Raw genomic sequence first — 13,623 nt, 5'->3', positions numbered from 1 at the left:
GTCTCAGTTGTTTATCTCCTAGCCATGAGATTAAATGAACTTTTGCTAAAGACTACTTTTCAGATATGTTTCTCCTTTAGAGTTTCAGAAGTGATCTGTTCCTGAATCTTAAACACTAGCACTAGCAATGCTAAAGTCATGGTTTCAATAGGATAGAACTGGGAGAATAATGACTGTTTTCAAACACATCCCTCCATCTGCCATTTGTGGAACAAACAGATATTCCTGCCCCAGTCTCACACCATTGGTTGAGCCATTATTGCTGTGTTGGTCTGGTCAGGACACTCAAATAAATACAGCAATGCTTGATAGTACCACAAGGCCACAGCAAAACCAACCAACAAAAAGTCAATTTAAGCAGTAATTTCATCTCTCACAAATATCTGTCTGTGGTCACCATATGTTTGTCACCACGTGTGTGTCATGTGAGACTCCTCATATGTGTGGTAATAACATGAAATCCTTTTCTCATTCCATGATCTCATGAGGCAAACACACACACCATAACACATGACGTTAACCCACGCACCAGATTACTCCACATGCTATCTTTTACTCTTTAATAGCATCAGCTTGACATTCATCCTCCCATTGTCTCAGGCTGATGAGCGTTCAACATGAAATGTACATGTTCTTACTGGATTATCTGCAAATGCACAATAGCATCAGTGAGATTTCTTTGCAGAATGGGTCTCGTCTAATTATATATTTTGTTTTTTCATTGTGTGGCTTCCCTAGGTGATGCTGTAAGCTTCACTGCTCAGTAGCTAAGCTTTTTAGTGAACCAAATGTGCACATAGACGCAAAATGCTGATGTGATCCTTATAGCCAGGCAGATGACTTACCAGCTGTCTGGATTTAGATGGTGGATTTAAAGCAGGAGTGTCCATTCCTGCTCCTGGAGGGCCACTATCCTGCAGAGTTTAAGTCATTATTAAACATATTTAAACCAGTTACTTTCTTCCATGGAACACAAAAGGAGAAGTTTTAAAGAATGCTCAGACTGCTCTTTTCTATGTAGAAAGTGAATGGACTAATGCTGCTGAGCTCCAAGTATAAAAAGAAACTCCATAATTGTAGTCCATTCGACTTGCGTACTGTGTTTCACATCTTCTGAAGCCATACGATTTCCTGTGATTAACAGACTGACATTTAAGTCATTATTTACTGATATTCTTCCTCCTCCACTTTAGCTCTCAAATGTCAAGTATTTAGTTATGAGACATGCAGCCTGCCATGCCTTGATGCATAAAGTTTGAATATGCAGAAGCACAAATGAGAGCTAAATTTGAGATCTATCGTGGATGGCACAATTTTCTGTGAATTACAATTTAAATTTTAGTCTGTTCCTGTTTGAAACAATTTGAGGGTGAGTAAATGACAGAATTTTATTTTTTGGGGTGGACTGTTCCTTTTAAGGATGCTGCTGTCAAACCTTTGTGTTGGTTGCCATAGCGAGGCGTCACAATAGTTCCCCATGTCACAATAGTCCCCAAGGAGCAAACGCCCCACCCTAGACTGCTGTGCCAGAGTCAGCCTCATTTTATCTGGAGTAAGTATGTGTGCGTGTGTGGGTAGTATCCGATAGGGAATATTTAAGGACTGAGGCTCATTAGCATGTTTTTACTACATTTCTAGAAAACATCATTTTATTTCCAAGCACAACTCACATCTAAATAGCTCCTGCAGCCTGCTGCTTCTACAGGGGCTCCTTCATGCAGGTGCAGGTGAGAGGGGGGCCAGCCACTGAATGCTAGTGTGCAGCTACAGAATATGTGCATGTATACACTGTGTGGTGCGTGAGAAAAGGTGTGGATCTGAATTACATCATCTCTAAATGTGCCTTCTGGAGTTCCTGTGTGATAAGTGGAGAAAGATGCATGTCGCATTCTCAGTGTGTGTGTTGTATGTAAGCATACATATTGACTGCTGTGATTCCATCCAGAGTATCTGCTTGCAGGGAAGGGTGCCCCTCAGGGCTATGTGTTTGGCCCGGTGCAATTGTGCAACCCCAACAACTGTGTCATTCCACCGGCCTCCACTATGATATCACTGCACCGAGTGTGTGTGTGCGTATGTGTGAGTCTGTGTGCCGACTGGGCTCAGCTCACCTTGGCTCAGCTGTAACACTAGTGCTGATGATGCACAGTTGGATGAGCAGGCAGGCAGGGCTCTGTTGTCACCCTGCGGTTATGTAGTGGATTGTAATGGACTCAGGAAACAGGAGAATGCATCAAAGTAGTTCTGGAGGTCATGCTTTTTATATCTGAAACTGAAGATATATTGTTTCATGCAAGGCTCAGAATACAAAAAAACCCTGCATTACTCTGGCGAGGTCTGATACATGATCTCAGAACAACACATAATTTGAGTGGGAATGCTGGAAAAGGGGGAAAGGGTGTCGTCTAATTGTCCTCTATTTCAGCCAACTTGGACTGGATAACAACAGTACAATTGTGGCTCTGAGTTTGAGTGGTGCACTAAGAACTATAGAAACAAGGACAATACTTCTGTGCCACATCTACTTTTATCACCCTCTCTGTTTGTTTTCTCTGGTCCTTTTAAAAGGAAAACAGAGGGCATTTAAGGTAATGAAATTATAGTGTTTTGTTTTCCCCTATTTGCCAGAGTGACACTGTTTCTCACTAAATGCAGAGTTGCAGGTGCAGATGTTAAAAAAAAGTGTCCCTATAAAAATAATTTTTACAATACATTTACCATAAGTTATAAACAGTACCCTTCAGGTACAGTTAGGGTACTCCTTGCCACTATTTTCTCTATATACAGTAAACCAATGTTTGTTTAATTCGGGAAACAGTCAATTTGTGCATGTCTGAGGGGAAATTACAGTATGTTTACAGTTCTCAGCATTGTGCAGACAAGACATTTGGCTAATATATATACAGTATAAGCTTAGAGAGAGACTTATATAAACTGTATAAGCACACCTCACACTTATGACAACATGGCATTCGCAAAGAACAAAATGAAACTTCTCAAATCCATGTAGGGGCTGTAGAGGTCCATAGACTGTCTGTAATGATGTATGAGTTCGTACCATTGGCCACCTGAGCACCAGGAGGAGATGATGGTGTCCCAGCTGCAGATTGATAATAGTCATTCTGACTTGATATTCACATGCAGAAAAACAGACAGTGGTGAATTTCTTTGTGCCTTGAATTCTGTCAAATACCTTGACCTTGTGTGTACCTTTGAGTTAAACAGATTTTTGCTTTATGGAATTTACAAGATCGTGGTATAGGTAGATAGTCCTAAAATCTAGTTTGGACCCATTATGCCATTGATCTCAGATGTGTCCCTGCAGATTCTGATGTTGTATTGCTTTTTGAGCCGATTCTTCAGCCTCATTACCAGGAAAGATGCCGTCTTGATTTTAATTGGGCTAGGCTACTGCATGTTTATCAGGGACAGCATCAACCCCAAATCCTGCATCTGCCTCTTGCAGTTGCACTTTGATTGTTTCATCTTAATCCCCCCATTCTCTGCCGGCTGGCAGCTTGATGGTCCTTTCATCTATGACCCCACTTGCATATGTGGTCATGCTAGTTTTAACCACAGGGGTTATGGAACCACATTCACACTGAGGGTCCGAAACTAATACCCTATTACAATTTACACAGATTCCAGACACATTAAGACTGGTGTAATTGTCTGCTTTGGTGGGTTGTTGTTCTATGCTGGTGCGTAATTCAGTTGCAAAGATTTCCCCCTTAACCTCTTTCCCTTCCAGTCATTACAAAAAAATTTTTTTATTTCATATTCAAATATTCAGGGGTATGACTCCCCCTCTCCCCTCTTTCTTTCTTCTCTTTTTCATGTGTTTTCATTTCTATCCTCTCCAAATCCTCTCTGGTGCCGCTGTCTCTTCCCCAGGGCTGCGGCGGCTTAGCAGCTGTTAAACAGAAAAGTTCAAGAGTAAATCTGCCTGTTACTGAATGTGAGGATAACCTAATTACACTGGGCTGTTTTCTCTCCTAATGAACGCCATGCAGATTTGGAGTGCCGGGATTTTTTTTTATATACCTCCCCCCAAACTGCTTCTGTACCGATTTCTTCTCATCCCTTTAATGAATGTGGCTAAACTAGAAGCCCCTTAGTGACTGGATTAGTCTTCATTCATATTGTGTATACTTCTCAGACTAATGATGTTTGTTCTGCTTTGCTTATCACGCAAATTAAGATGCTGAAGTTGTCAAAAATGCAAAATTAGACACAGACCATCTGTGCAAAAGTTGGATGTATTTGTGTATCACACTGCCCCAACAAATGCTAACATTTCAACCATTCTAAAGCTGTCTGTTTGATTTAGAAAGTTACATACCGTCATTCTCGTACTGCCCCAACAAACACCAACAGCAGTCCTGTTCCTGGTGGACAAACTTCCTACATACCTGCTCCAACACACCTGCCTGGAAGGTTCTATTAATCCCGAAGACCTTAATTAGCTGGTTCATGTGTGTTTAATTGGGGTTGGTGTTAAACTCTGAAGGAAGATGGGCCTCCAGAATCAGGTTCAGACACCCTTGACCAACAAGTTTATCACACTGATCCAACAAAACTCATGAACCGCATTTGTTGGGACAATGTAAGATAGCTTTTGGTCATCCTGAAATTTCACAGATTAGTGATATAGATGTTTAAAGCAGTGGCTCCCAACTTTGGTCTAGGAGCACCCCTAACAGGACACATTTTGTGTGACTTTCTTATCTTTCACAGTCCATTTCAGGTCGATTTTGGTGTTTTATATTAAAGGTGACATATCATGAAAATCTGACTTTTCTTATGCAATTTATTTCCCAGAAGTTTACCTTCACAGACATAACCGACTGTTTTTTTAACCCGTGTGTGTTTATTGATATAATAAATGATCTGTGGAGTATTTTGAGCGGAAACTTCACAGACACATTCTGGGGACACCAGAAACGTATATTACATATTGTAAAAAGGGGCATAACATGTCTCCTTTAAGGATACAAAATGGGCAGTATTGGGGTACTACAGGACCAGAGTTTGGAAACGAATTATTTGATGTGCCATTTGATAATCGATTGCTTAATCAAAAACTATGTTCTTTTTTATCTTGGAATATGATTAAACAGAACATTGCAGGCAAACAAATCAATGTGGCTGAGTAGTTGATTTGCCTTCACCCTGCCAGTGCACTATATCTAAGAAACTATGGGCTGGTTGTGTGCTATATTAGATGTATTTCATATTTAAGTGTAAGTGGAATGGAAGTGGAATTAATAAGTTGTTTTTCTATTATCTGAACATAGATCAGAGGACTTTTTTTCATGGCTGGCCGTCAGTAGTCTTTTATGCTTCCGTCCATTTAAGAGAACGGTGAGATCATAGAGAGCTGAAGAGATGCTTTCAGCTCATTTCAGTGTAGATTTCACCAGGTCTGTTATCCATCCCTCCCTCAACTCATCCTCTCCACTGCCTCAATATCCAAGACAATCACGTTGTAAATCCAATAGGTCAGTGAGATTGGTTGTTAGCTCTGAACAGGAAGTCTCTCTGTCTTAGGCGTCCACTATCAGGTGCTTCAGTGACAGAGGATTATCAACACCAGCAGGAATTAATTTCCTCTGAAGTGAAAGATAAGCCAATATCACGGCAGAGATGTCCTAAAGTTTCAGTCCCTCAGAGGATCTGTTGAGCAGGTGGTTGTGGACCAAAGGAAAGGGGGCTGGGAAGTGGTGTAGGCTGGAGTCAGGTCTGTTTTGTATGTCCACTTGACCTTTATCCCAGCTTGACCTCAGGGGTCAATAGGCAGCAGCGGGCCCTTTTCCAGTTCACTGATAAAAAGGGTGCATGTAAGTGATATCCAACCCTGCTCCTGGAGAGCTACCGTCCTGCAGACTTCAGTTCCAACCCTGCTCCAACACACCTGTCTGTAATTATCAAGTAACCCTGAACATCTTAATTAGCTGGTTCAGGTGTATTTGATAGGGGTTGATGATGAAATCTGCAGGATGGTAGCTCTCCAGGAGCAGGGTTGGAGACCCATGCTCTAGCTTTTCTTTTGAATTTTTAAACAGAAGGGGGCCTTGTCATTACTTTTTTGTTTTGGTCACAAGAAAGGGGACCACTTCAAGGCCATCAGTGGGGCTGCAGACAGTAATCTTGATAGGTAGAATCAGTCACACATCTAGGATACATATGATCGGTGAAGAGGGTTTAAGACACAGCTTGTCCTTTTGAACTCAGTCTTTTTAATCCTAGTTATTCCTAAACAGTGTTCTGTGCATGGCCTTATCTAGTGTTGAAAATATGGCCAGTACATGACTTGGCATTGTGTCTTATCAGTGCACAGGGTTTAGTCCAATATTCCTTAGTTTTGTATGAGGTGATGTTATATCCATTCACGTTGTTGTTGCAGTGCTTCAAAATTGATAGAAATTTGGATCAGACATGCATGAAGCCAGGCTGATGTTTTCTCTTGTTTGAGCATGTGTTTGACCAGTTCAAGCAGTTACCATGTGTTTTCTATCTCTGTGACATTTGAATGAATACTAGTGATTTGTTAGACTTAAAGTAATTCCATCAGGACTCCAACCTGTCCTCTATGCATCATTCTGCATTACCATAGCACCCATCACTTTAGAAGAGCCACAATAGTGAATTACTGTTGACAGCAGATAATTATGCCACGCATGATAACACAATACATTAGAACAAGCACAAAAATGCATTTTATTGTCTGAGATTGAAGAGATACCACCCACCACGCAGAAACCAAATCACCCTAAATGACAAAATGATGAGAAGGAAAGATTAGACCGTTAATTGCAGTAAATGAATTCAATTGCATTTAAGCCGTATCTTGGCGAAGTGTGGTGATAACAAAATTGAAATTGCGGCAAAAACGGCATAGCTGGAATCTTTTAAGCTTCTTTAGACTGTTGTGTTGTCTGGATTGGATTAGTTATAGACTCGTGTAGAGCTTGTAATCTCCAGTTTTGCGTTGTATGTTAAATTGAATTAACCCAGTTTTGCTAGTTGTGTGCAAGGCAGGGACTCTATGAGAGGGGTTGTCTATGAGAAAAGTAGGTGTAGGAGAAAGAGAACTGGGAAATTATGAACATCCAGAAAAGTGGATTTCTCCATGAAGGTCTTAGAAGGAGTCTTGTTCATATGCCTCTGCAGCAACTACAGAAAAACAATGACATCATGTTCAGGGTGGAGAACGAGAGCGAGAGAAGAGAGAAAGGGACATTGACATCGCAGTGGGATATTGCTGGCTAATACCTAGTGTGTGTGGTATGGTTTAGATCATGCTGAGAAGGGATAGTGTACGTCCAGTGGGAGATTAGCTAAGCGGCAACAAACACGCACACAAGCAGTCTGGTGTGTGTTTATCTGTGTGTAAGGGAGTTCCCCAGCACTCTTCATCTCTGCTCCCCCCACTCCAGGAGTGCATCATCTGCAGTGTCGCCATGGTGACAGCCTCACGCTCCAGGATAACCCCACCCTCGTATCCCAACCCCCATCAGAGATGCACTGAATAGGCTGCTCCAGTCACCATGTGGCTGTGTGTAAATGTGTGTGTAATGAATGTGTGAATACTGTTAAGCCTCCTGGTGCAGACATTTGCGTGTGTGTGCGCGCGTATTTGTGCACACCTGAGCTGTATGAAAAAAAGCCCTGCTCTCTACACTTTTTCCCATCCTATTATAAACTCCCATTAGCACTTCATTCGAGTGTACGTCTGAAGTATCATTGTGCCGGGAGAGTTTAACTGTGTACCACTACAGTGCGACCCTAACTGAGAGGTCACGGGCCACCCGCCAATGCATGCCCCTCCAAAGCTGTTCATGAATGAAAGTGAGATCTCAGCACTCCACCACCGTCTATGCTGCCAGCCAACGGCATGCACCGCTGCGGAGCTCTCCGGAAGAGATGACATCATCTCCAGCCAATCGTAGCATCACTCAAGGGCTGACTGCTGCAGGCTCAACAATGCAATGAAATATACAGAGAAAATGTCTTACTGAGGTGAGATAGAGAGAAAGGCGCAGACATGTAAGGAAGCATGTTGCGATATCCTTTTCATTCAGTGCAAACACCAAATGTGATGTTGAAATGACCTCAAAGGCATTCTGGCTGCTATCAGGGGTGGATGACAGAAGGGCAGGTGTGTGTGTGTGTGTGTGTGCCTGACAGTGATATCTCTCTGTGACCTGCCAGCCGGCATTACGAGGCATTGTGGGGCGATACATCTTGCCCTGAGGTTGCTGACCAGTTTGTATTTTCAATACGCAGCAGCTATTAGCATTCAGTAAATACTCCATGACCTAATCTAGAGTGGTAACATTTCCATGTGCTCATGTGGCAAGGAATAAAAACAGACCTCGCCCTTTTATCTCTCTTTCACTCTCTAGGCCTGAAATATACTCTACATAGGTATACAAATGCACATGTGAATGCTTAGCTAGCATATTGCTGTTATCCAATGATTGCTGGCGCTCTCCCCTGGAAACTCTAATTGACAAAATAAAAGTGCTGAAATTGCTGTTAGTGTGAATGATTCTTTAATATCTGTTTTTGCATTGCGTAGGCTTATAACAAACCTCAGAACTCAAGGTGATAATATTTACCTTGAATTTTCTTTGCTATGGAATTTGATGTTATTTGGGTAGCTATATTAATTAAAGTGGCAACAGATCTTTTCTTCTGTTTTGTGACATATATCTGAGTGAAACAGACTATCAAAATATAAAAAAAATAAAACAATATAACAAAGTAGAGTGGGGACTTGGTCCTATGCATCGGTAGTTGATTGGATGGAGATCTCAATGCGAGTTTGCAGTTGATTGTAAGAAAGGGGTCTGTTTAAGTGGAATAAATGATTGGAGAAATCCAGCATACATCATGAGAGGCGCCTGTAGTTTCGCTGGAAGATCCAGTTATGGCATTTTGATTAAAATTTACGAGCTCAGAAAATGTTTAAAAATTAAATGTATTGATGAATTGTTCACAATAAGATCAGTAATGTGCTTTTAGAAAATAGATAGTGTAAATGTCCATTTCATGCTTACTTCAACCAACATTTTCAGCAGATTATTGTACAGATTATTACAGAAAACAATGATAATGTGTTAATGCTAGCTCTATAGCACCCCTTATGGCAATGTTGAGAACACTGTTTTTATTTGTGTTGGATTATTAATTGCATTCAGATGCATTTTCTAACACAGCAATGTGTGAAAATGAGCTTGAATTTACATGTCCCACTGACTCCTTCACTGTCTTTCTTTTTCTAAATAGTGTGTCCTCCTGAAATGATCAGCTATGCTTACGTTTGATGTCAGGACTTCAATAGGTCATCACTGCTTGTATATAGTTTGTATAATGTGCTTAGTGTTTAGGGACAGTTTTGACACACCAGTGACAGCTACGCTTCTCTTTACCCTTCTGAAGCTGATGTGCCTGTGTGAATGTGTGTGTATTGATCAGAGAAAGCGATGAGCATGTGGATGCATCACCTGTTTCGTGGCTCACTTGATAGTCATCACTAAAAAAAGAGTGTTTTTTTATACACATAGGCTAAGTTCACACTGCAGTTTAATGTGGCCCAATTATCCAAGTGTTTTGGATGATAGTGTGAACTATGAAAATCAATGGCATTTGACATTTTCAGTTCTAATCTGGCCACTTTCATTGCAGTGTGACTTCATTATGAAAAGTTGGGTAGGAATTCATGTGATTTGACATTTAAAGGAATACTCCCCTTGAACATAATTTCCCTTTATTTTTAAATCAATAAAACTAATTTAGACGTTTTTTTTCAGCAGTTTTCTTTCCAACAAATTTAAGAATAAAAATTACAAAGATTGTTCTGCACTCTAATTTATTATTATTTTTTTTATTATTAAGTTAAAACAGGAGATAAAAAATCATCCACAGATGTTTCGGCTAGCTGCCTTCATCAGTGTAACAATTCTTTGTCAACATTTTTTCAATTGCAGACCAGTCTTTGTAATTTTTGAACATAAATAATTCTTGACAACTTACTAGCTGGGAGAGTGCAGTGAATGCATTGATTGGCAAATTTAAGTATAAAAACAGCATAGTTTAACTTTTTTTTTCTTATGATTTTAGTACCTTTTCTGCAATACTTGACATTTAACAGAGTAGCTAATTTGGATTTTTTTTTTGAGCAACCTCAAAACCTGCACACAGAATAAGAAAGCACAAATATTTGATTGCTGTGTGAACATAACCATAGTTACATACACATCAATAGCATTGTGGCTCAATCAGAGAATGATCAGTTAACATTTTCTGCACTGCCAGTGCTTGACATGTGCCTCCTAAAGGCCATCTGAGCTTTTCCCCCCTGTATCTTTCTCTCTGAAGGTCTGAGAGATGGATGGGGGATGCAATGGAAGATGCCTGTAAGGTTACACTCATAAATTCACTTGTATTGACCTTTCAGACCGCCCTTTCACTTTAAGGCAACACGGCGATTCGTTCATGTCCAGAAATCCAGAAACAGATGAACTGGGTTGAGTTTAGCAGGTTGGATTTATTTTTAATCTGTTGACAATCAGATGAGTAGGTCCATGTTCATAGCCCTTTTACTTTTATTATATAACTGATGCTCCCCAGAAGTGCTGCCCAAAGTCTTTTATTGAATTTGGTGTCTTCATAATTTCAGCTGGTACGTCTTCCAGGCTGGGTAATTAATCTACGGCTGACATTTATTGATTAATCAGTCGGATGTGTCTTTATATTCCTTCGCCAATTCACCCTGCTGCAGTTCTCTCCTTTGGGGCCGTGCCCAGTGCGGCGTTGTGGGATGTGTGGTTTATTTGAACATAAAACAGCCCCTGGCCTTACACTTTTACACTAGACTAATACATAGATCTGCTCTCACACACACACAAAAGCTGCTACTTTTCATAGACAGAGATGTTGGATTCATAACCGTTTTTGATGGGGTTATATTGACGTGTCCTAAGGTCCCCCAATCCATCAGTGCCTTGACCCTGTGACCCTCACAGCCTGTAAATTGGATCCTAATTGGTTGCTCTCTTAGAGAAACAGGAAGCAGGGGTGTCTCTGGATGGCAATGGCTCATTGTGACAGTTCATGAATATTAACGCTCCTGCGGTCAGGTAAGGTGACTGTCAGTGTTGCAATAATATTGCGTCATTTGAAAAATTACTGTCCTTTTCAAACTTAGTGAGCTGCCTTGCTGTCTACTGCCTGCACTGTGTTTGGAACAGGTCTAATGAGTCAAGTCAATTACCATTATTGTTTTTCTAAAGGGTTGCTTATTGATATTTGCCACTGGAAGTCGTTCATTTTCAGCGAGAGTTGGCGATTTAAGGCAAAATTATTGACAGGAATGCAGCAAAGTTGAACAGATTTCGCTCACAAGTGGCTTGACAATTGATTTCAGTAGAGTTTGGGTTAGCAAATGTTGCTAAGCTAGCAATGTGATGTTATGATGTTCATAATACAGAGCACACGTATATTGGGTAAAAATATTTAAATTGTTATGTTTGTTAAAGCATTCCCTTATGAAAATTAACCATGGTTTTTACTACAAATAAAACCAAAAAACCATGGTTACTATAGTTAAACTATGGTAACCACAAATTAACTGTGGTTTTGCTACACTAACCATAGTTTAGCCATGGTATAAACCATTGGTCTCAAACTCAATTCCTGGAGGGCCACAGCTCTGCACAGTTTAGCTCCAACCCTAATCAAACACACCTGATCCAGCTAATCAAGGTCTTCAGGATTACTAGAAACTTCCAAGCAGGTGTGATTTGGAGCTGGTTGGAGCTAAACTCTGCAGAGCTGTGGTCCTCCAGGAATTGAGTTTGAGACCACTGGTATAAACTGTGGTTAAACAAATGGTCAACATGCCAAAAGACTGTGGCTACGACACTTTTACTATAATAAAACCATGGTTAATTTATGTAAGGGTTCTACAGTAGCTCATTCAGCCAGTCTGCCACCTTTTGAATGATTTATTTGGAACAGATTCATTTTCTGGAATTGCTGTATTAGTGAAGGATACAAAGCAATGGTGCCTTAAAATTTGACCTTAAAATCGTGACAAAACAAAGTAGCAATAGGTCCTTCGTTCTTCATTCTTCATTCTACATACATTTACATACAACATCAAAAAATGTAATGTGGGAGTTGGTTCAATCCATCAGTTGTTGATTGATTGGAAGCAGATCTGGAGAAATTCAACATACATCATCAGAGAGAAGCCTGTCATTACACCAGAAATCAAATTATGATATTTTGATGAAATCATAAGGTCAAAAAATGAAAGATATGGAAGAATCTTTCGCAATAAGATCAATAACACACATTTAGACACTAGCTGTCTAGGCATGAGCTATTATGTTTTTGCACATACATTAGCAGGCTAAGAGTGAAATTACAGCAGTTAAGCAGTTAAAAATGTCAGCACTTGAAGTTAACCACCACAATCATAATGTGTGCTCCGAACATTGTGTTTTTTGGTACTCTTTGTGGGAATTAAAATCTTGAATGAGGCTCCCGCTGTTTCTATGATTTCAGATTTTTTGTAGCTGAGATGCTATTTGGCTAATACGGATGCCGTGAATGTCGAGGCATTTATCTGCAGAGATATGTTCTTTCCAAACCCGTGATGAAAGATAAGTCATGTGTGTTTTCCTGTGGTACTTGCCCCCCTCTATGACACCATATGCCCAAAACCCTCTGAAACACACTTGCTTTGAGCTGCTCCCCAAACACATAGGGACCAAACCACCCGTAGACCACATATGGCCAGTTTTCTCTTGCTGCCAGTCCTCTGTCTCTCTCTCGTACATGAGCCCGGAGGAAAGAGGGTAATCAGGATGTTTCTCCTGTGCCTGTCAACATAACAGGCCCATGTGTCACAGAGCCACATTACGAACCGGCAGAGGCACACAATAGTAGCACAAAAAAAATTCAAAATGACATGCAGTCTTATGGTCCCAACCACAAACCACATGAGATGTGGCCTTGAATACAAGTTGTGATGTCATGCATGATCATTTTTAACTAGGGTGAAATAGTATTACCAATGGAGACTGTTGTCATTTCAAGCAGTTTAACCTTCTCTTTAGTAGTTTCATCTTTATTTTGCTTTTTACGTCATTCTGTTATTTTGAGTTTTTTTTTGTTTTACTAGATTCTAGGGTTCTAGGGGATCTGTGAAAAATTTAGAGAGAGAAACAACTGGTTTTACAAGCTGTATTTTAGAGCTCTCAAAATAAACTTAAATGCAATGTAACACACTTTTAATGTATATACTTTTTATATTATTACTGTTTATTATTTAAGTGTGCAATTTGCAATTTTTGTATTTCCATTTTTTTACAACAATAATAACAATAATAATAGTAATTTTTATTATTATTATTATTATTATTATTATTATTTTATATTTATTATTTAAGTGTGTCAAATTGCATTTTTTTTGTATTTCTCTTTACTTTTTGGGAAAAAAATAAAAAATAAATATATATATATATATAAATCATTTTTTATGATTTTTTCTAAAGGCTATTTGGAAAAAAATGGAAGGTTTTATTATTATTATTATTATTATTATTA

At 39.8% G+C, this 13,623-nt stretch overlaps 1 protein-coding gene across 2 annotated transcripts in view; it reads left to right on the top strand.

Moving 5' to 3' along the window:
• The first annotated feature begins 1,695 nt into the window (after window positions 1–1,695).
• Window positions 1,696–13,623, top strand: part of sh2d3ca (SH2 domain containing 3Ca) — a 36,152-nt gene continuing 24,224 nt past the window's right edge. For both annotated transcript variants that reach the window (XM_016518783.1, XM_016518782.1), the window contains exon 1: window positions 1,696–1,727. In XM_016518783.1, the coding sequence (XP_016374269.1) occupies window positions 1,716–1,727 (12 nt within the window). In that variant the 5' untranslated portion in view covers window positions 1,696–1,715. The remainder of the gene's footprint in view (window positions 1,728–13,623) is intronic.

Source organism: Sinocyclocheilus rhinocerous, unplaced genomic scaffold (assembly GCF_001515625.1).
Source record: "Sinocyclocheilus rhinocerous isolate Xijiao unplaced genomic scaffold, SAMN03320098_v1.1 scaffold688, whole genome shotgun sequence".
Classification (NCBI taxonomy): Eukaryota; Metazoa; Chordata; class Actinopteri; order Cypriniformes; family Cyprinidae; genus Sinocyclocheilus; species Sinocyclocheilus rhinocerous.
Note: the sequence above shows the minus strand (reverse complement) of the source record. Positions and strands in the feature narration are given on the sequence as shown.